Source organism: Chlorocebus sabaeus, chromosome 27 (genome assembly GCF_047675955.1).
Source record: "Chlorocebus sabaeus isolate Y175 chromosome 27, mChlSab1.0.hap1, whole genome shotgun sequence".
Lineage (NCBI taxonomy): Eukaryota > Metazoa > Chordata > Mammalia > Primates > Cercopithecidae > Chlorocebus > Chlorocebus sabaeus.
In genome coordinates, this window is record NC_132930.1 from 48,112,973 (window position 1) to 48,135,389 (window position 22,417).

At 55.6% G+C, this 22,417-nt stretch overlaps 1 protein-coding gene across 7 annotated transcripts in view; it reads left to right on the forward strand.

Annotated features, from left to right (window-relative positions):
* Positions 1–22,417, forward strand: part of FAM53A (family with sequence similarity 53 member A) — a 45,648-nt gene that overhangs the window by 14,056 nt on the left and 9,175 nt on the right. For all 7 annotated transcript variants that reach the window (XM_037983216.2, XM_037983214.2, XM_037983215.2 and 4 more), the window contains exons 2-4: positions 2,210–2,449; positions 13,554–13,608; positions 15,345–16,090. In XM_037983216.2, the coding sequence (XP_037839144.2) occupies positions 2,375–2,449; positions 13,554–13,608; positions 15,345–16,090 (876 nt within the window). In that variant the 5' untranslated portion in view covers positions 2,210–2,374. The remainder of the gene's footprint in view (positions 1–2,209; positions 2,450–13,553; positions 13,609–15,344; positions 16,091–22,417) is intronic.

A 22,417-nucleotide genomic window follows, 5' to 3' on the forward strand; every position in this document is an offset into this window, starting at 1 on the left:
TGGCTGTGAAGTAGGGGCTCTGAGCTGGGACAGAGGTGAGTCCGGGCCGTGGCTGTGAACTGGGGGCTCTGAGCTGGGACAGAGGTGAGTCCGGGCTGTGGCGGTGAACTGGGGGCTCTGAGGCTGGGACAGAGGTGAGTCCGGGCTGTGGCTGTGAAGTAGGGGCTCTGAGGCTAGGATAGAGGTGAGTCTGGGCCGTGGTGTGAGCTGGGGGCACTGAGCTGGGACAGAGGTGAGTCTGGGCCGTGGTGTGAGCTGGCACCCCAGTTGCTGGTGGCTTTCCCCAGCTGACATTGACCAGCATTGGGTGTGCAGTGTGACTGGCTCTGATTTGTGCTGCTTAGTTTGAGACAATTTGAATGGAGCCACTGCTGCAGAGAGACCTCCTTCTGAAGCATCACAGTGGGCCCGGCTGACCCTGACCCAGCGCAGGACACCCCTCTTGGAGTCTGGGGCTCTTGGCTGTGGGCTGGAGATGACAGTGGTGGCTGCCAAGGGTGGTGGGAGTGGTCAGCGCCGAGCGTGTGATTTCAGACCCAGTGAGCCAGATGGGCACAGCCTGATTTCAGACCCAGTGAGCCAGGTGGGCACAGCCTTTAGCTGGTGTGTTGTGTCCCCTGGCCTGGAACAGCCCCATGGGTGGGTGGCACCTATCAGGACCTGTGCACAGACCCTGCCTGGATTTGGTCTGCCCCGTCTCCTGGACCTGGCAGCAACAGGGCTGTGCCTGGTGACGGGAAGGCTCCGAGCCAGGCCGGGTGGCCCACTGTGCGCGTAGCTGCTGTGTTGGTGGCGCCTTTGCCCTGGCCCTCGTTCAGGAAGATGCTGGCTTTTGGGCTCTAGGGAAGTGCCTATTGGTTTCTGTTGAGAGCAGTTGTATGTGCACATTTTAAGTGTGGAACGCAGGTATTGAACCGTGTTGAAACCTTTCCAGCATTGGCAGAAGTGTGCGTGTGAGTCTCCTTTGCCCTCTTACTTTACTGGCAGGTGGTGTGGCCTGAGTGGCCGGCGGTCCTTCCGATGGGGCGGCCCACGTGCCTCCCACGTGCCAGGATTTTGGGGCAGATGCTTGTGAACGCTGCTGCCTATGGGTTACCTTCATTGGTGGAGGTGAGGCCTCAGCTTTGGCGTCCTGTCCATCCTTAATCCTTGCCTAGGAGCAGTCTGTGGGCCCCAGAAGACTGGCCGGAAGCTGGAGCTGGGCGGCAGCTGAGGACGCGCACCTTGGAGGTTGTGTGGAGGTTCCATCACTGCTGTCTTAATTCCCAGGCACTCTTCTTTTTCTCTGGAAGTTCCTTTTTAAGGGTGTCCTGGTCTTCATGGAGGTGCTGTGTCACTCCGAGGGCTGAGGGCTGCTGCTGAGGAAGTCCTTACCCTCCCACCTAGGGCTCTTCTCCAAGTTGCTGGTTTTGCTTGTTTGCCGCTTGTCTGTTTTGGCCTTTGTTGGGTCTGAACTAGGTGGCCTTGGCAGCTCCTCACACCCAACAGTGGGAGCCTGAGAAGGGTCAAAGCTGGGGCAGGTTGGGGACACGCTGGGCGCAGGACCACCTTGCTGGGCACTTCGGCCCGTTGGTGTCTGTTGGGAGCAGCCCTGGGGCAGCCCCGCAGCCTCTGCCGGCAGTACAGACAGAGCTGCCCATTCCTGGGGCTGGAGAGCTCAGGGCCTGAAAGACCCCCCGAGCCCTCGCCCTTCCTCTGCCGGCCCCTTGCTGTCAGCAGACCAGGTGCAGACCCTGGTAGGCTTCCTTTGCCCCAGCTTCAGTGCAGAGCGCTTGCCCAGCTGGCTGGCGGGAGTGGGAGGGGTGTTTGGCCACTTGGAGCAGAAGGGGGTGGGTAGTCCGGGTTTCTGCATTCCTGGCTTGATACTGGCTTTCCAGCAGCTTCCCAGCTTCCAGAATGTCCTTGCCATCATCTCCCATCCTATTTCCCCTTTTTTGGAGCAGGAGACTGGGGTGGCCTATCCTCTTCTTTCAGTTGAGGCTTCCAGGGGGCGAGATGGGTCTAACATGTGCCTTTGCCTTTAGCCAGAAGACCACCATGATCAGATTTTCCAGAAAAGAACTTGCATGGTAGTTTTGAAAATGGGAGGGTGTTTGTGAGGCAGGATATCAGAAATACTTTATACACAGGGGACCTGGCACGTAACAGAAACACCAACAAAATGATTTTGCGTATAATCACATGGTGATTTCTCTCTTCTGAGAAACAGGCACACATCCTGAAGAGCCTGTGGCACAGACTCCTCATCTGTAAGGAAAGTGGAGACATGACCTTGAGATTTGGCTCAGAACTAGCAATGCCGGGGCCTTCGAGAGTCTGATGTTCCAGCACTCCAGTGCCTGTTGGTGTGGACGGAGGACACGGGGCCCCAACCATGGTCACACTCATCACTGAGAAGCTACAGAGCCAGAGCCTGGATGACCTCACCTGCAAGACTGAGGCTGGTCCGGTAAGCAGCTGCAGGTGGCACGAGGCTAGGTGCCCCTCCCCTGTGCTGTCACAGGGGAATGGCCACACTGGGAGGTGGAGGTGAGGGCTGAGTTCTCAGGGGCCTGGGAGGCACTGCCGGGCCAGGCATGGGGGTGTCTGGTGCACAAGTGGGCCCCAGAGCCTATCAGTGTCATCACAGCGGATTTTCAGCATCATTTAAAAAAAACAGACTTATTAAAAATGCCAGCGGGGCACAGTGGCTCACGCCTGTAATGCCAGCACTTTGGGAGGCTGAGCGCGCAAATCAGTTGAGGTCAGGAGTTTGTAAACAGCCTGGCCAATATGGTGAAACCCCATCTCTACTAAAAATACAAAAACTAGCCGGGCATGGTGGCGGGCGCCTGTAATCCCAGCTACTCGGGAGGCTGAGGCAGGAGAATGGTGTGAACCCGGGAGGCAGAGCTTGCAGAGAATCAAGATGGTGCCACTGCACTCCAGCCTGGGCAACACAGCGAGACTCCGTCTCAAAAAAAAAAAAAAATTGCCTTCAGTTGCTATTTAAAAAGATAGGGTTTTACTGAAAGGCTGACTTACACACAGAAGCTGGAGCCCCAAGCACAGGTGTGCCTGTTACCATCCAATCAAGCAGCAGCATGTGCCCCACTGGCCTCCCTGTCCCTGCCCTCCTAGCTCCACCTCCCAAGGGAGCCTCTGTCTTGGATTTGATCACCACATTAGCTTCCCACAGGCAGATTGATTTTCCTATAGTCATGGTGAAGTGAACTTTGGATGTGCCACCTTCAGGACCCCCCCCCCCGCCCTGGTTAGAAGGCATATCTAGAAGGAGGTGGCTGATGTCTAGCCTGGAGGGTCTTGCCAGGCCCTCAGAGCCAGCAGGGGTGCTTGGAACACCTGCCTGTCCTGGGCCAGGCTTGGCTGTGGCTCTGGAGGCGTGAGCACGCTGCATTTGTAGCCCCGTGCATGTTATGGAAATGAGAGGGAAAGCTGTGGGTCTCAGGCCTTTGGGCTGGACACGTGTGACCCATCTTCACCGCAGGGGGTTCCAGCGAGGGTCTGAGGGTCCAAGCTGAAGCCTCTCCTCCCAAGAGCTGGCGAGCATGGGCGTTGGGCTGTGGGAGGTGGCATGTGGCCTGAACCTTTGCAAGCACTGCTTATGGGGCCTGGCGCTCAGGGCCACTATGACTGAGGTGACCGTGGCAGTGCTGGCTGTGTCCTGTAGTCAGTACGTTTCTGGCTGTCAGCCCACGGGTAGGGGTGGCTGAGGCGGGGAAGGCAGTGCTTGCCTGATGTCTCAGTGCCTTGCTGGCTGCAGAACCATGTTCTTTCCAGACACCGTAGCCAGTTCCCATTTTTTCTTTTTTTTTTCTGGAGACACAGAGTCTTGCTTTGTCATCCACGCTGGAGTGCAGTGGCACCATCTCGGCTCACTGCAACCTCCGCTTCCCGGGTTCAAGTGATTCTTGTACCTCAGCCTCCCGAGTAGCTAGGGTTACAGGCACACGCCACCACACCCGGCTCAATTTTTTTTTTTTTTTTTTTTTTTTTGAGATGGAGTCTTGCTCTGTTGCCTAGGCTGGAGTGCAATGGCACAATCTTGGCTCACTGCAACCTCTGCTTCCCAGGTTCAAGCAATTCTCCTGCCTCAGCCTCCTGAGTAGCTGGGATTACAGGTGTGTGCCACCAGGCAAGGCTAATTTTTGTATTTTTAGTAGATGGGGTTTCACCATATTGGTCAGGCTGGTCTCGAGCTCCTGACCTCATAATCTGCCTGCCTTGGCCTCCCAAAGTGCTGGGATTACAGGTGTGAGCCACCGTGCCTGGCCTAAATTTTGTATTTTTAGTAGAGACGGAGTTTCACCATGTTGGCCATGTTGGCGAGGCTGGTCAGTGATCTGCCCACCTTAGCCTCCTGAAGTGTTGGAATTATAGGCGTGAGCCACCGCGCCTGGCCCCGTTTTTCCTTTTGATTAAATGGAGAAAACGTTTTTAAGGAATCTCTAACTAAGACCAAAGGATACAGAGTGGCACATGCCTGTCAGATGGCTGTGTGCCTCCAAGGACGTTTTTGGCCAGTGGATGTCAGCCAGGCATGGGCAGCTTTACAGGGAGGTGGCTACACAGCGTGCCTGCCGGGCCTGGGAGGTGTCTGGACAGATGTCCTGCTTTGGAGTGACCCACGGGCCCCCACATCCTCTGTGCTTTAGGTGGCTGCTCTTCACCTCTTGTTTTCAGCTTTGATTTTAGATACGGGGGTACATGTGCAGGTTTGCCCCTTGGGTGTATTGCACTCGGGTTGTAAGCATAGTACCCAGTAGGTAGCTCTTCAGCCCCTGCCTCCTTCCTCCCTCCCGTTTTTCATCTCTTTACGGAGCACTTGTCCGTTGACAAGAGAGAAGGCAGCGTGGGCAGTTCCTCGGTCAGCCTCAGCCTTGGGACAGGAGCCCTGGGGGCCCTGCAGGGTGAGTGGTCTTGAGGGTTCCATCACAGCCTGCTCCTGCTCCTGCTCCTGCTGACCCGGCTCTATTAGTGGCCAGCCAGGGCCACTGTTGAGTCTGCTGCTGTCAAAGATGGCTTTTCCCAGTGACTCCTGTTTTCTTAAAACACAGCCTGTGAATATGGCGGTGGTTTCTTTCTGAAATGGGAGGACAAACCTTTTTATCCCTAAGTGTAAACCTTTTTACTTTTATTTTATTTTTTTTGAGATGGAGTCTTTGCCCTGTTGCCCAGGCTGGAGTGCAGTGGAGTACTAGCATGTCATTGCAACCTCTGCTTCCAGGGCTCAAGCGATTCTCCCGCCTCAGCCTCCTGAGTAGCTGGGACTACAGGGGTGTGCCACCATGCCCAACCTATTTTTTAATTTTTAATTGTTTTTGAAAGGAATGGAGTCTTGCTCTGTCGCCCAGGCTGGAGTACAGTGGTGCAGTCTTGGCTCACTGCAAGCTCTGCCTCCCGGGTTCAAGCGATTCTCTTGCCTCAGCCTCCCGAGTAGCTGGAATTACAGGCACCGCCACCATGCCCAGTTAATTTTTTTTTTTTGTATTTTTAGTAGAGATGTGGTTTCACCATATTGGCCAGGCTGGTCTTGAACTCCTGACCTCAAGTGATCCACCCACCTCAGCCTCCCAAAGTGCTGGGATTACAGGCATGAGCCACCGTGCCCAGCCTTTATCAAGATTTTAAAATTTTATGTATTTATTTTCATTTTTTAGATGGAGTCTCGCTCTGTTGCCCAGGTTGGAATGCAGTGGTGCGATCTCGGCTCACTGCAACCCCTGCCTCCCAGGTTCAAGCGATTCCCCTGCCTCAGCCTCCTGAGTAGTTGGGATTATAGGCACATGCCACCAAGCCCAGCTAATTTTTGTATTTTTAGTAGAGACAGGGGTTTCACCATGTTGGTCAGGCTGGTCTCGAACTCCTGACCTCAGGTGATCCACCCCCGTCGGGCTCCCAAAGTGCTGGGATTACAGGCCTGAGCCACTGCGCCCGGCCGGGTTTTTTGATCTTTGTGATGAGGACAGTGTGATTGCCTGTGTTGAAGAAACCCAGTTACTCAGTGATAGATTGTTTACACGTGAGACCAGCTCTCCCACGTAACTTGTGAATATCTAAACACAAGTTACTTCTAACATTCACAGAAACAGGTCAGTATTTTAAATAGCCAATTCGTTGCATAAAAATAGAAATTGATGTTTTCAAAGGTGACTTAAAATAGTATTTTTGTGAAAAATAAGTGTAGACAATTGTACAGAGTAGAAACTCATACATTCATGTGTGAGTTTCTGTGTGGAAGTATGTCTTCATACATACTCACGGCCTGGCCTCAGTGAGCAAGCGAGGCGGGCGCCATTAGCTCAGGGCTCCTTGTTTGATCTGTACCTTCACCCAGTCCCCTCCTGCCATGATTTCGTAGCGCATTCTAGACATACTTTCTCTGCAAATATCTCATTCTATATCTCTAAAAGGTAAAGACTTTAAGACACATGACCAGAATGTCATTTTCACACCTAAAACCCTCAGAGATTCCTTAATATCTCTAAATATCCTGTCAGCGTTCAAACTTCCCCAATTGTCTGAGTTTAAGAATTTGTTCAGGGAGTCCAGATTCAGGGCGTCTCATGTCCTTTTTCCCCGTAGGGTCCCCCTTGGAGCTTGTGTGTTGGAATGTCCAGGCTGCATGCCCCGGCTGGTGCCTCAGTGCTCCCCTCCCATGTTTGTTCTGGAGTTGCTGGTTGGAGCCAGTGCTGTACTGCCTCCTATGGTTCCCTCTAGTTGCACATGGATTTTTAAACTGAAATTAAAGTTGATTTAGTGATTTAGCTTTTTTTTTTTTTTTTTGAGATGGAGTCTCGCTCTGTCGCCCAGGCTGGAGTGCAGTGGCACAATCTCGGCTCACTGCAAGCTCCGCTTCCTGGGTTCATGCCATTCTGAGTAGCTGGGACTACAGGCGCCCACCACCACGCCCGGCAAATTTTTTTTTTTTTGTATTTTTAGTAGAGACGGCGTTTCACCATGTTAGCCAGGATGATCTCAATCTCCTGACCTCGTGATCTACCCGCCTCAGCGTCCCAAAGTGCTGGGATTATAGGTGTGAGCCACCGCGCCCAGCCTTTTTTTTTTTTTTTTTGAGACGGAGTCTCGCTCTGTCGCCCAGGCGGGAGTGCAGTGGCCGAATCTCAGCTCACTGCAAGCTCCGCCTCCCGGGTTTACGCCATTCTCCTGCCTCAGCCTCCCGAGTAGCTGGGACTACAGGCACCCGCCACCTCGCCCGGGTAGTTTTTTTTGTACTTTTTTAGTAGAGATGTGGTTTCACTGTGTTCGCCAGGATGGTCTCGATCTCCTGACCTCGTGATCCGCCCGTCTCGGCCTCCCAAAGTGCTGGGATTACAGGCTTGAGCCACCGTGCCCGGCCTTTTTTTTTTTTTTTAAAGACAGGGTGTCACTAATTTGTGAACGTATTTGGTAGAGACGGGGTGTTGCTGTGTTGCCCAGGCTAGTCTCTAACTCCTGGCCTCAAGTGACCCTCCTGATGCGGCCTCCCAAAGTGCTGAGATTGCAGGCGTGAGCCACTGCGCCCAGCCTACGGTTCGTTAAAGTAGAACCCACATAATGCTGTTTCCCTCTTGGACCAGACACACTGCTAGTGCTCACTGTCTCTAGGTGGCTGGTGGCTGCCGTGGTGGACAGCACTGGTATGGACAGCCTGTCGGCTGTCCCTCACCACAGAATGTTCTCGCAGGTGGTGCTGTGAGGCTCGAAGCCTAATCAGGTTTGCGTTTGAGAAACCACCATTTGCTCATCCGTTTCTCTGTTTTTGGACCTTTGGGTGGTTTCCATATTTTAGCTATTAGGGATAATGCAACTGTGAACATTCATGTGTGAGTTTCTGTGTGGAGGTTTCATGTGTGAGTTCCTGTGTGGAGGTTTCATGTGTGAGTTCCTGTGTGGAGGTTTCATGTGTGAGTTCCTGTGTGGAGGTTTCATGTGTGAGTTCCTGTGTGCAGGTTTCATGTGTGAGTTTCTGTGTGGAGGTTTCATGTGTGAGTTTCTGTGTGGAGGTTTCATGTGTGAGTTTCTGTGTGGAGGTTTCATGTGTGAGTTTCTGTGTGGAGGTTTCATGTGTGAGTTTCTGTGTGGAGGTTTCATGTGTGAGTTCGTGTGTGGAGGTTTCATGTGTGAGTTTCTGTGTGGAGGTTTCATGTGTGAGTTTCTGTGTGGAGGTTTCATGTGTGAGTTTCTATGTGGAGGTTTCATGTGTGAGTTTCTGTGTGGAAGTATGTCTTCATTTCTTTTGGGTGCAAACCTAGTTGTGGGATTGCTGGATCATGTGGAAATTCTATGTTTAACATTTTGAGGAACTGCCAAGCCGTTTTCCACAGTGTCTGTACCATGTTCTGTTCCACAGCAATACATGAGAGTTGTAATTTCTCTCACTCTCATCAACGCGTGTTATTGTCCATTTTTTTGTTAAAGGCCACCTTCATGGGTGTGAGGTGGTGTCTCATTGTGGTTCTGATTTTCATTTCCCTATGGTTAGCTATGTCGAGCATGTTTTCACATGCTCATTGGCCATTTGTATCTCTTTTTTTGAGAAACAGCTAATGAAATCCCATTTTTACTTTAAAATTGGGTTATTTCTCTTTTTGGTTTTGAGTTATAAGAACTTTTTTTTTTTTGAGACAGGGCCTTGCTCTGTTGCCCAGGCTGGAGTGCAGGGTCTCAATCACTGCTCACTGCAGCCTCGACCTCCTGGGCTCAAGTGATGCTCCTGCCTCAGCCTTCTGGGTAGCTAGGACTACAGACATGTGTGACCACACCCAACTTTTTTTTTTTTTTTGAGATGGAATCTTGCTCTGTTGCCCAGGCTGGAGTGCAGTGGTGCAATCTCAGCTCACTGCAACCTCAGCCTCCCGGATTCAAGAGAGTCTTCTGCCTCAACCTCCTGAGTAGCTGGGATTACAGGCATCCGCCACTACGCCTGACTAATTTTTATATTTTTAGTAGAGACGGAGTTTCACCATGTTGGCCAGTCTGGTCTTGAACTCCTGACTTTGTGATCCGCCTGCCTTGGCTTCCCAAAGTGCTGGGATTACAGGTTACAGCCACCATGCCCAGCCCACACCCAGCTATTTTTTAAAAATTTATGTTTTTAGAAAGGGGGTCTCACTGTGTTTCCCAGGCTGGTTTCGACCTCCTGGGCTCAATGGGTGCTCCCGCCTCAGCCTCCCAAAATGCAGGGATTACAGGTGTGAGCGACGACACCTGGCCAGTAAAAGTTTTTTATAGTTTCTTCCCCTGCTCTGTCATTCTGTCATCTCGAGAATGGTCTGTAAATGGAGTGACACAGTGCGCAAGCATTTGGGTTCTGCCTTTCCATCAGCATGCTTCCCTAGGGGTCCTTCCAGCGGTTCCTCTACGCCACCAACAGGTGCTCCGTGGCGTGGAGGTGCACTCTGTGTAACCATGTGGAGGAATGCCGCAGTCCTAATACAAATCATAACGTGATTTTTAGGGTTCTGTCCTCATGGGGGGCCTACACAGACGACCAGTGACTACAGGCATGAGGCGGTGGGAGGGCAGTGGGCACAGGTGCCTTGCTGAGCTGCCCGAGCAGCAAAGAGGGTTCGAGGTGTGATGGCAGCTGAGTGCTGGAAGATGGGCAGGGTCTTAATGTTGGGGTGGGCAAAGACCATCGGGGGCCACAGGGAAGGGGACATGGTGGGTGGGCGGGGCCAGCATTACACTGTGCTCTGGCTGGGGCTTCCCCAGAGAGCCCGGGGCAGCAGCCAGGAGACGGCAGGGCCTGAACGTCGCGTGTGAAAGTCATTCAGTGTGTTGGGGTGTCCCCACTGCCCTGGCTGTGCTGGGTTAGCAACATGGTGCTCACTTCCTGCAGGGAGGCGGGTGGGAAGCAGGTGACTGAGGAGTCGTGATGGTACATCAGGAAAAAAGTAGAGCCCAAGGGGTGCTGGGAGTTTCTATAGGGCACCGGGCTGTGACCTCCGGGTGGAGCTGGAAAGTTGGTGGTGAGCCGTATGGACACCTGGGGAGAGTCAGCCAGGCGGAGGTTCCCATGGCCGTGGGAGGCTGTGAGGGTGGGAGCCTGGGGGCACAAGCACCTGGGATCTGACTCTCAGGAGTCCAGAGGGCAGAGTAGAGGGCCACAGCCAGGACCAGAGCGGCAGTTCCCGGGCTGAGGGGCGGAGAGCAGGGAGAGCTGAGAATGTCAGGGTGGAGGAGAGAGGAGGTGGTGTGATGGGGCTGTGCTGGGGGCCGTGGGTGCAGGGAAGCTCACTGTGCCACCGGCCTGGCGGGCATGGTGTGGGTGGGTGGCGGGCTGTGGTGTCCTCCAGCTCTGTGCCACTGTGCAGATACAGGCTGGGATTGATTGGTAGAGAGTTGGTTTTTAAAAACTTTTAGTTTTTTTTTGCTTGTTTGTTTTTTGTTTTTGAGACAGAGTCTCGCTCTGTCACCCAGGCTGGAGTACAGAGGTGTGATCTCTGCTCACTGCAAGCTCTGCCTCCTGGGTTCACACCATTCTCCTGCCTCCGCCTTCCGAGTAGCTTCCACCACGCCCGCCTAATTTTTTGTATTTTTAGCAGAGATGGGGTTTCACCTTGTTAGCCAGGATGGTCTCAATCTCCTGACCTCGTGATCTGCCCGCCTTGGCCTACCAAAGTGCTGGGATTACAGGCGTGAGCCACCGCGCCCGGCCTAAAAACTTTTAGTTTTTTAAAGACAGGGTCTTGCTGTGTTGCCCACACTGGAGTGCAGTGCACTCAGTCACTCACTGCAGCCTTGATTTCCCCAGCCCAAGCAATGCTCCCACCTCAGTCACTCACTGCAGCTTTGACCTCCCCAGCCCAACCAATCCTCCCACCTCAGCGTCTTGAGTAGTTGGAATCACAGGCTCATGCCATCACATCAGCTCTTTTTTTTTTTTGTAGAGACCAGGTTTCCGTGTGTTGCCTGGGCTGGTCTCAAACTTATGATCGTCTCACGTTGGCCTCCCACAGTGCTGGGATTCCCCTGTGTCCAGCCCTGAAGTACAGATTTCTTTTTTTTCTTCTTCTTTTTCTGAGACAGAGTCTCACTCTTGTTGCCAAGGCTGGAGTGCAGTGGTGTGATCTCAGCTCGCTGTAGCCTCTGCCTCCCAGGTTCAAGCAATTCCCCTGCCTCTGCCTCCCAAGTAGCTTAGATTACGGGCACCCACCATCACACCTAGCTAATTTTTGTATTTTTAGTAGAGAGAGGGTTTCACCATGTTGGCCAGGCTGGTCTCAAACTCCTGGGCTTGAGCAATCCTTCCGCCTCGGCCTCCCACAGTGCTGGGATTCAGGTGTGTGCTCCCGTGCCCAGCCCTGAAGTCCAGATTTCTTGAGGCTTAAGGGGTGCATGTTCATCTTCCCCGAAATCTGTATGTTGAAATCTTCACCCTCAAGGTGATGGGATGAATATTTGGAGGTGGGGCCTTTGGGAGGTGATTAGGTCATGGCGTCAGTGCCTCATGAATGGAATTAAGTGCCCTTATGAAAGAGGTATCAGAGAGGAAGCCAGCCCCTTCGACCATGCATATATACAACCGGAAGAGCCATCTGTGAACCAGGAGATGACCTTACCAGACACTGAATCTGCCCATCCCTTGATCTTGGACTTCTGCCTCCAGGACTGTGAGGAATAAGTGTTTTTGATAAGCCTCCGTCCTGAGCCTGTGGGACCTGGCTGTCTGGCCTCTCCTGGCTCCCGGGGACCCTGGCTCTGTTCGTCTGCCGTGTGCACATCCCACACGGCCCGCACCACTGGGAGTAGCTGCTGCCCCAGCGTGTCTTTGCACAGAGGTGGTCACATCTGGGGCTGTGCAGGCTTGTGGCTCCTTCAAGCTGCCCGTGAGAGCTGTCTGTGACGGCTGGAATGGGAAAGTCCTTTCCTTGCTAGACATTTTTCCGTGGCTGTGTCAGGCTGGGTTCTGTTCATGTGACCCTGGGGACGGGTGCTGTGTGGAACAGGAAGAGAGTGAGGTCCTGGTGCTTGCTAGGGGAGGCCCAGAGCTGGGAGGATCTACAGCAACAAGGGTCCCTGTGGCGAGAAAGCCTTCAGGTATTCTAGCAGAGCTGCCTGTGCTCTCTACTATTGGACCTGGGTTCTGGGGTGGGAGAACGTGGAGGTCGTGTGGTTCCCGTGCCCACACCAGGCCCCGTCCTCATGGTGTGGCCAGGTGCTCACAGCTTGACACTGCTGTGTTGGCTGAGGTGGGACCCCGTGTATATGTGGCCTGTCTATGGATGGGTGTCTTTTTTCGGGGTCACAGACCCAACTTTTAACTTAATCCCTTTATGGGAAGCAGCGAAGGATTTCCTTTTAAATTTATCATGTTTGGAAATGTTATCACAGGATGCAGTGCCGTGGACTTAAGTGTTAACTGAGAGGTTCTGAGATGTGCAGAGGAGCCCGAGAACTCTAAGGCAGAAAAGCAGAGGGGCTGCTGTGCCTGGACCCTGAGGGACAGCCATGTCCTTGTCACAGGGTGGCCTTTTGTGTTCTCACAGACCAGGAGGCTCTGGGAGGTTAGGGAGCTTGCTGGGTACCTGGCAGGACACCCCTCCTGTGCCCCATCCTCTGCAGGGCCCTGTGTCCCGCCTGCACGGTCCAGGGTGTGGAAGTAGACACATAATGGCCTCCAAGCCGCGATCTGCCAAGCAGCTCCCTGACGTTTCATGGGGCAGGGAAGAGAGCCCTGTGGCATCTCCCTTAGTGCCCTCCCTACAGACCCTCAAGTTGCCACCATGCCCAGTGGCTTTCCTGCTTCCAGGGAGGGAGGCCCACCCTCTGGATGTCTCCCTGGACCAGCGCCACACTCCAGAGCTTGGCTTAGGGGCTCAGGTCCTGTGTCTGAGCTGTTGCAAATGGGAAAGGGCCCCTTGGGTCTTGGCTGAAGTTCTTGCTGAAAAGTAAGTAAGTGGTGGTGAGGTTTGCAAAGATGGCTGCAGTCGAGGCTGCCGAAAGGCAGGAGGGCCTGAGCTTCAGGAGCAGGGACAGGATGCATGCCTGTGGCTTGGAATAAAAATGTCTGAGGCCAGGCTTCAAGTGCTTGTGAGGCCAAGGTGGGCAGATCACAAGGTTAGGAGATCGAGACCATCCTGGCCAACATGGTGAAACCGTGTCTCTACTAAAAATACAAAATAAATAAATAAATAAATTAGCCAGGCGAGATGGCAGCGCCTGTAGTCCCAGCTACTTGGGAGGCTGAGGCAGGAGAATGGCGTGAACCCAGGAGGTGGAGCTTGTAGTGACCCGAGATCGCGCCACTGCACTCCAGCCTGGGCAACAGAGCGAGACTCTGTCTCAAAAAAAAAGAAAAAAAAAAGGTCCGTTTAGTGTTAATAGCTCTTTCAAAAAGATAAAACATTTTTTAAAAAATTTAAAAATGTGCATTTACTCAGTTGAATTTTGTTAGGTTTTAATACAACTGTGCTTATTTTAATCACTAGAAAGAAAACACTGGGGAAAGGTAGAACGTGTTGCAGTGATGAAAATGCAGGGATATTATTGCCGAATTCTCATGTGTCAGTCACAGTATTGAAACTTCTCTTTCCTGTCACTTGCAGTATTCTGCCGAAACCCTGAACAACAGCGGTCGTCTGTTCCCTTTGGAGCTCAATGGTGAGTGCTTTAGGAGCTGTGGCTGGAGGCCTGAGAGGGCTGGGACCAGCCTCCTGGGCTGGGAGGGTCCTGGATGCAGAACATGAGCCTGATCTGCGGAAGCCAGGAAAGTGTTCGTGTGCCCTGCACTGGGGCATGGAGTGGTCCCTGCTGCTGTCCTCGCACGGCTGGGCCAGTGGTCAAGAGTGGTCTGTGAGCAGGACGGCTCGTGTAGAGTGCAGGCCGAACCAGGCCTCTCCCTCCTCAGCTGGTGGGGCCCAGGGGTCTGCTGCGCCCTTTCTGGAAGGTGCAAGGCCCACCCTGTGGCCACTAAAAGAACAGGATGGTGTGGCTGGCAGGGCTTGTAGTGTCAGCTGGAGCGTGCCGTGGCATACTGGGCAGCCTACCTGCTGTCCGTGCCGTGGAGGGCGTGGCTATGCCTGGCTCACCTGCAGGTTGGCCCTTCATTGATGGGGAGCAGGTGCTCCGAATATGTGGCTGGTGGTGTTCATGGGCCAGGTAACCCTGGGGTCCCAGGTCCTTCCCCAGCGAAGGTCCCAAGGCATCTCTGTTGGCCCTGCTGACCCGACTGTGACGCGCCCAGCGCCCTGTGTCACACAGAATAGGCCCGTTAGGAGGATCACCTTGCTGAGCGCCAGATTACCAAAGTGAAGGTGTTTTACCAGATTCTTTTACAAGTAGATGGAAGTAGGAAGTGTGAGGCCCCAGATGGCCTGAGCCCCCCCACCCTCTGCCTAGCCTGTGGTGTGATGTTCTCACGTCAGCCTCCTGGGGTTCATCCTGCACACGGGGCCAAACCAGCTACCTCCATCCTGGCTCAGAGCTCCGCAGGGCTTCCTACACTCCTCACCTGGCCGGCCGCTCTCCTTGCCTACACCTCCACACCTCCTCCCCACAGCCCCCATCTCTCTCCTGGCCGCCCCAGAGTCACCCCAGGGCCTTTCCCCCTGTGAGGCAGGTCTCACAGTCTCCACTCCAAGTTTCTCGGCTGGACAGTGACTGCACAAGCCACTGGGTGAGTCCTGGGGGTCCGGATGACCCCGCCCAGGCAGATTCCATGCCAGGCCCATGCACCTGGCCTTGCTCTCAAGGCTTCTCCGAACCAGGTGGCAGGGGGACTGGGGAGTATGTCAGGCAGGCGGCCCCAGGACAGTTGCACAGGAAGTGAGACTTGAGGAGGGGCTCCAGGCCTGGACCTGGTGGCTCTGAGGTTTTTGAGGAGTTTCTGGGGCTCAGACTCTCCCTGAAGACCCTGGCAGCAGGTGTGACCCTGTGTTGCCCATGTCACCGAGGGACCTGAGCTGCTTTAAGAAGGGGCTCTGGAGAGTCCTGGCCAGGGAAGCTGCACATCCTTGAGATGCGTGGTCACAGAGGGAGGGGTGTTTTGCGGGTGCAGGAAGAATGTTTTCGCAAGGCTGTGGGAGAGCAGAGTCATGCAGTTGTTCTCAGGGAGGCACTGGTGGGGAGACTGACACCTCCTTCAGACACAGCATCCCCTTAAAGAAGCGAGCCGAGCCCTGCAGCTAACCTGGCAAGGGCAGGCGGGGCTGGTGCCCACTGTGCGCCATGGACATCTCGGAGAAGCACGTCCGGGGTGATGGCAATGGGGCTGTGCCCTTGATGGCTTTGCCAGGCTGTTTACCAGGACAGATGTCACCCCACATGGGGGGAAGAGGCTAGGCCTGCCCTGTGGCTCACCTGTCTCTTCCACTGCCTCTTTGTGTCTTTTCTGGTAGACCAGAGTCCCTGGAAGGTCTTAAGTGGAGGACGGCCTGTTGGAAGCCGGGCAGCCCCGAGACCTGATTTCTGCTTCCTGCCAGGCCTGTCTGCTGCTGCTCACACCATGGGTCTTCAGTGGCGACCAGAGTCCCCGGGCCCAGGTGTGGGCCTAGGCGCAGCCCCCACTGTGGACCCCAGTGAAAGTACAGGCTCGTCCACGGCCCCACCGACCAAGCGACATTGCCGGTCCTTGTCAGAACCTGAGGAGCTGGTGCGCTGCCGGTCCCCCTGGCGCCCTGGCAGCTCCACGGTCTGGACTCCAGTCTCCAAGAGGCGGTGCAACAGCGGTGGGAGCGCAACACTGCAGGGAAGCCCCGGCGCCGTCCTGCCGAGGAGTGCCATGTGGTTGACCGGTCCCACCTCACCCGCCACGCCCCGGCCGTCCTCGGCCAGCAGCGGCTTCGTGGACAGCAGCGAGGGCAGTGCAGGCTCAGGCCTGCCCTGGTGTTCCGCAGAGCCCTACTTGCTCTCTGTGAGGCGACGCCTGTCCCTCTCACAGGAGCAACTCGCAGGTGTGGGCACTCCCCTGCCCTCGGCCAGCAGCAGCCCCACGTCCACACCTGAGCTGGGCCGGCACCATGGGCTGCTCCGGTGCCGCTCACAGCCCTGCGTGCTCAGTGGGAAGAGGAGCCGGCGCAAACGGAGGCGTGAGGAGGACGCCAGGTGGACACGCCCATCCTTGGACTTCCTAAAAATGACCCGGGTGAGGCTTTCTTGTTTCCAAGGGCTCAGAGGGGCGTAGATCTGGACATGGCAATGTTGGGGTGAGGCTGGCTGATTCTCTGGGAAGCGGCTGCTATCATCCAGCTGGTCTCCTCTGGGCTGGGAGGAAGGGAGTGAGGAGAGCCGTCCGGAGTGGGTGGGAGTGATCGGGGCCTGTCCCAGTGTCAGAACACCCAGCTTACCCTGCCTGCCCCCGCAGAGGCAGAGCCCCCCCGCCACACGGCCCAGGGTGGCTGGCCACGCTCGCACGGTGTGGCCTGGGGGAAGCAGCAGAACAGAGCTGTGGGTTTCTGGCCTAGCTGAGCCACCTGCCTTAGCTGCTGGGGAGCCCCCTGACTTTTTCTGGCGTGGTGATGGCTCAGGAAGTAAGAGGCTGTCCTGGGAGCCCCATTCGAGGCAGAGCCCGGGGTCCTCTCTTGTGGGAGCCGGTGGGTGTCCATGCTGCAGCTCAGAGCCCAGCAGCGCCTGTGCACTTGGGACTCTACAGGCACCTCCTGCAGAAACTGTCTGGATGTAGGAGAGAGCCTGCACTCACTTGAAGATTCTCAGTGCTGCCCACCTGCTCACCTCTCCACCCGCTGTCACAGGCTGTGGTTGGCACAGAGTTAAGGAAGGGAACAGGACTGAGGAGGCTTTCCCAGGTGTTGCTCTGTGTTACTAAGGGGGTGCATTCACCAGAGACCTCTGGGGGCCCTGGCAGTGCTCAGGGAGGGAGATAGCAGAGCCGTGACAGAGTAGGTGGGCTCTGTGCACACTCACTGGTTCGTCTGTGTTGGGGAGCTTTGGGCAGTGGCAGAAATTAACAGGACTTCCCGATGCCAACTCTGAGTGCAAGCCAGGACTGAGTGGGGCTGTGGCTGGGGTGGGGTGGGATCAATGTCAACCTCTCTCCTCAATGACCTGTGGCCTTGGCAATCCCCCGAGCTCTTGCCCGCAGCCCCATCCTCTGGGCCACAGGCCTGCCCATGCCCTGCCTCTGGGGAGAGTGGATGTGGGTGGAGCTGTACACACTGCGGCTGCACTGTCTTGCTCGGGTGGGCTGGACCTGGGCACCCTGTGGGGACAGTAACTGGAGAAGGGGCACAGATGGCCCACGTCCTGCTCGACCTGGCCACAGCTCAGGGCTGGAGAGCAGTGTGGCTGGCGTGCTGGGTGGGATCCCCCAGGGTCCTCCGGGACGCTGGTGCTAGGCCACGCCGAGGGCACTGTGAGCTTTGCCTCTTCTCATCAGTGGGTTCTCCAGTCGATTCTTCCGGGGGGCTTGAGGTGAGTTGAAAACCCTGACTTCCCTGCTATGAAACTTTTCTGCAGAGAGCAGGGTTTAGAGAAGAAGGCTCTAGTCTTTTGCTATGAGATGGGCTGACCTGGGGAAGCCACTAAATGCTGGAAAGCTGGTGGCCTGCTTTGGACATAGCATAAGCAGGCCGTCCCTGCTTGCCAGGGCTTGGGGTGTGCACAGCGTGGGTGTCAGTCCCCACGGGGACCGGGAGGGACGGGAGTGGAGGAGGGAGCTGCCGGCTCAGCACGTTGTGGGGTGGGGAATGATGGTGCCAGGGACCTACTGATGACCAGACAACAGTCCTGCTGTAGAGGTGGCCCTGGGTTTCTCAAATGCCTTGGGAGACAGACCAGGTGGTCGGCTGAGTTGGTGATCAAGGACCCTTGGTAGAGGCTGCATGGGGCTCAGTCTGGAGATGGGGTACCCCCGGCAGAGTGTGAGGTGTGGGTAGCAGCAAGGACTCGCCAGACCCAGGACCAGGGCTCATGGGCACCCAGGGTGTGTGGTGTGTTGGGGAGACTGGTGGGAGGAGGGCAGGGCTGCCGTCAAATGCTGAAGAGTGTGTGTGTGTGTGTGGGGGGCACATGTGCTGTGTGCTGTGTGGTATGTGTGGTGTATGTGGTGTGTGGTGTGTGTGACGTCTATGTGTGGTGTGTGATCTATGTGTTGTGTGTACTGTGTGTGGTCTGTGGTGTGTGATGTGTGTTATATGTGTGGTGTGTGCTGTGTGCTGTGTGTGTGGGATGTGTGTTGTATGTGGTGTAGTGTATGTGTGGTCTGTGTGGTGTGTGTGGTATGTGTGTGGTGTGGGGTGTGTATGGTGAGTGCTGTGTGGTATGTGTAGTGTGTGGCGTCTGTGATGTGTGTGGAGTTTGGTGTGTGTGTGCTGTGTGGTGTGTAGCATGTGTGGTGTGTGGTGGGTAGTATGTAGTGTGTGTGTGACGTGTGTGGTATGTTTGGTGTGTGCTGTGTGGTGTGTAGTCTGTGTGTAGTGTGTGTATGCAGTGTGTGGTCTCTGGTAGTGTGTATGGCGTGTGTTTGTGTGGTGTGTGGTCTGTGGTATGTATGATGTGTGGTGTGCGTGATGTGTGGCCTGTGTGTGGTGTGTGTGTGGTAGTGTGTGGTGTGTCCTGTATGTGTGGTAGAGTATATGGTATGTGGAATGCGTGGTGTGTTTGTGACATGTGGTGTGTGTGATGTGTGTTGTGTGTGACGTGTGTATGTGGTGTGTGTTGTGTGTGGTGTGCGTGTGATGTGTGGTGTGTGTGTGGTGTGTATGGTGCGTGACATGTGTAGTGTGTGTGTGTGACGTGTGTGGCATGTGTCTGGTGTATGTGGTGTATGAGGCGTGTGTGTCTGGTATGTATGGTGTGTGTGGCATGCGTGTGACTGTGTGGTGTGTGTGATGTGTGTGGCATGTGTGGTATGTGTGGTGTGTATGGTGTGTGTGGTGTGTGTGTGACTGGTGTGTATCTGATGTCTGTGGTGTCTGGCGTGTGTGGCATGTGTAGTGTGTGGTGTGTGTGTGTGTCTGGTGTGTATGGTGTGTGTGTGACTGTGTGGCATGTGTGGCATGTGTGGTGTGTATGGTGTGTGTGTGGTGTGTGTGGTGTGTGTGGCATGTGTGATGTATGGTTCATGCATGATGTGTGTGGTTCATGCATGATGTGTGTGGTGTGTGTGATGTGTGGCCTGTGGTGTGTGTGATGTGTGTGACGTGTGGTGTGTGTGTGACTGTGTGGCATGTGTGGTATGTATGGTGTGTGTGTGGTGTGTGTGGTGTGCGTGTGTGGTGTGTGGTGTGTGTGACGTGTGGCCTATGTGTGGTGTGTGTGACGTGTGGTGTGTGTGGTGTACGTGGTGTGTGTGGTGTGTGTGTCTGGTGTGTGTGGTGTGTGTGTGAGTGCATGGTGCATGTGTGACATGTGTGGTGTGTGTGATGTGTGGCCTGTGGTGTGTGTGATGTGTGTGACGTGTGTGTTGTGTGTGGTGGGTGTGGTGTGTGTGATGTGTGGCCTGTGTGTGGTGTGTGTGGGTGCATGGTGCGTGTGTGACGTGTGTAGTGTGTGTGACGTGTGTGGTGGGTGTGGTGTGTGTGGTGTGTGTAACGTGTGTGGTGTGTGTGGTGGGTGGTGTGCGTGTGTGTGTCTGATGCATAAGTGGGTGCCTGGTTTCTCTCTGGGAGGAGAAACCCCCATTGTTTGGGAATTGGAGCCATGACCCCCAGGACTGGCGCTGCACGGGGGGTCCCATCCCTCAGATCCATGTAGCCCTGGCTTTGGGCCCCTTCCTGAGCCTGCCTGTCCCTGTCCATGCAAGCGCTGGTCGCCCAGGCTGGTGTCCCATCCTCTGGATGTTTCTCCAATTCAATCTTCCTTCCTCTTGACCCCAGTTGTTCTGCCTCAGGCCTTGATACCCTTTTCGGCTACTGAGACATCATCCTAGTTGGCTTTGTTGCCTCTAATCTCCATCTTTTTTTTTTTTTTTAAAGACAGAGTTTTGCTCTTTTTGCCCAGGCTGGAATACAGTGGCACAATCTTGGGTCACTGCAACCTCCACCTCGCGGGCTCAAGCAGTTCTCCTGCCTCAGCCTCCCGAGTAACTGGGGTTGCAGGCATACACCGCCACACTTGGCTAATTTTTGTATTTTTAGTAGATAAGATTTTACCATGTTGTTCAGGCTGGTCTTGAACTTCTGACCTCAGGTGATCTGCCTGCCTTGGCCTCCCAAAGTGGGGGAATTACAGGCATGAGCCACCATGCCCAGCCCTCCCTTAATCTTTTTTTTTAGAGACGGAGTCTCGCTGTGTCCCAGGCTGGAGTGCAATGGTATGATCTCGGCTCACTGCAACCTCTGCCTCCCGGGTCCAAGGGATTCTTCTGCCTCAGCTTCCCAAGTAGCTGGGATTACAGGTGCCCGCCACCACGTCCAGCTAATTTTTGTATTTTTAGTAGAGACAGGGTTTCACCATGTTGGCCAGGCTGGTCTCGAACTCCTGACCTTGTGATCCACCTGCCTTGGTCTCATTTGAGGTCAGGTGTTTGAGACCAGCCTGGCCAACATGGTGAAACCCCATCTCTACTAAAAATACAAAAATTAGCTGGGCATGGTGGTGGGCGCCTATAGTCCCAGATACTTGGGAGGCTGAGGCAGGAGAATCGTTTGAACCCAGGAGGTGGAGGTTGCAGTGAACTGAGATCATGCCACTGCACTCCAGCCTGGGTGACAGAGTGAGACTCTGTCTCAAAACAAAAACAGAAACAACAAAAAAACCCAAAACCAAAAACCACCACGCCTGCGCCACCTCACACACTACACTGTGCCACGTCACAGACACCACGCCCGCGCCACCTCACACACTACACTGTGCCACCTCACAGACACCACGCCCGCGCCACCTCACACACTACACTGTGCCACCTCACAGACACCACGCCCGCGCCACCTCACAGACACCACGCCCGCGCCACCTCACACACTACACTGTGCCACCTCACAGACACCACGCCCGTGCCACCTCACAGACACCACGCCGGTGCCACCTCAAACACCACTCCTGCGCCACCTCACAGACACCACGCCCGCGCCACCTCACAGACACCACGCCCGCGCCACCTCACACACTACACTGTGCCACCTCACAGACACCACGCCCGCGCCACCTCACACACTACACTGTGCCACCTCACAGACACCACGCCCGCGCCACCTCACACACTACACTGTGCCACCTCACAGACACCACGCCCGCGCCACCTCACAGACACCACGCCCGCGCCACCTCACAGACACCACTCTTGCGCCACCTCACAGACACCACGCCAGTGCCACCTCAAACACCACTCCCGCGCCACCTCACAGACACCACGCCGGTGCCACCTCACAGACACCACGCCCGCGCCACCTCACACACTACACTGTGCCACCTCACAGACACCACGCCCACGCCACCTCACAGACACCACGCCCGCGCCACCTCACACACTACACTGTGCCACCTCACAGACACCACGCCCGCACCACCTCACAGACACCACGCCCGTGCCACCTCACAGACACCACGCCGGTGCCACCTCAAACACCACTCCCGCGCCACCTCACAGACACCACGCCCGCGCCACCTCACAGACACCACGCCCGCGCCACCTCACACACTACACTGTGCCACCTCACAGACACCACGCCCGCGCCACCTCACACACTACACTGTGCCACCTCACAGACACCACGCCCGCGCCACCTCACACACTACACTGTGCCACCTCACAGACACCACGCCCGCGCCACCTCACAGACACCACGCCCGCGCCACCTCACAGACACCACTCTTGCGCCACCTCACAGACACCACGCCAGTGCCACCTCAAACACCACTCCCGCGCCACCTCACAGACACCACGCCGGTGCCACCTCACAGACACCACGCCCGCGCCACCTCACACACTACACTGTGCCACCTCACAGACACCACGCCCGTGCCACCTCACAGACACCATGCCCGCGCCACCTCACACACTACACTGTGCCACCTCACAGACACCACGCCCGTGCCACCTCACAGACACCACGCCCGCGCCACCTCACAGACACCACGCCCGTGCCACCTCAAACACCACTCCCGCGCCACCTCACAGACACCACGCCGGTGCCACCTCACAGACACCACGCCCGCGCCACCTCACACACTACACTGTGCCACCTCACAGACACCACGCCCGTGCCACCTCACAGACACCACGCCCGCGCCACCTCACACACTACACTGTGCCACCTCACAGACACCACGCCCACGCCACCTCACAGACACCACGCCCACGCCACCTCACACCACGCCCGCGCCACCTCACAGACACCACGCCCGTGCCACCTCACAGACACCACGCCGGTGCCACCTCAAACACCACTCCCGCGCCACCTCACAGACACCACGCCCGCGCCACCTCACAGACACCACGCCCGCGCCACCTCAACCACCACTCCCGCGCCACCTCACAGACACCACGCCCACGCCACCTCACAGACACCAC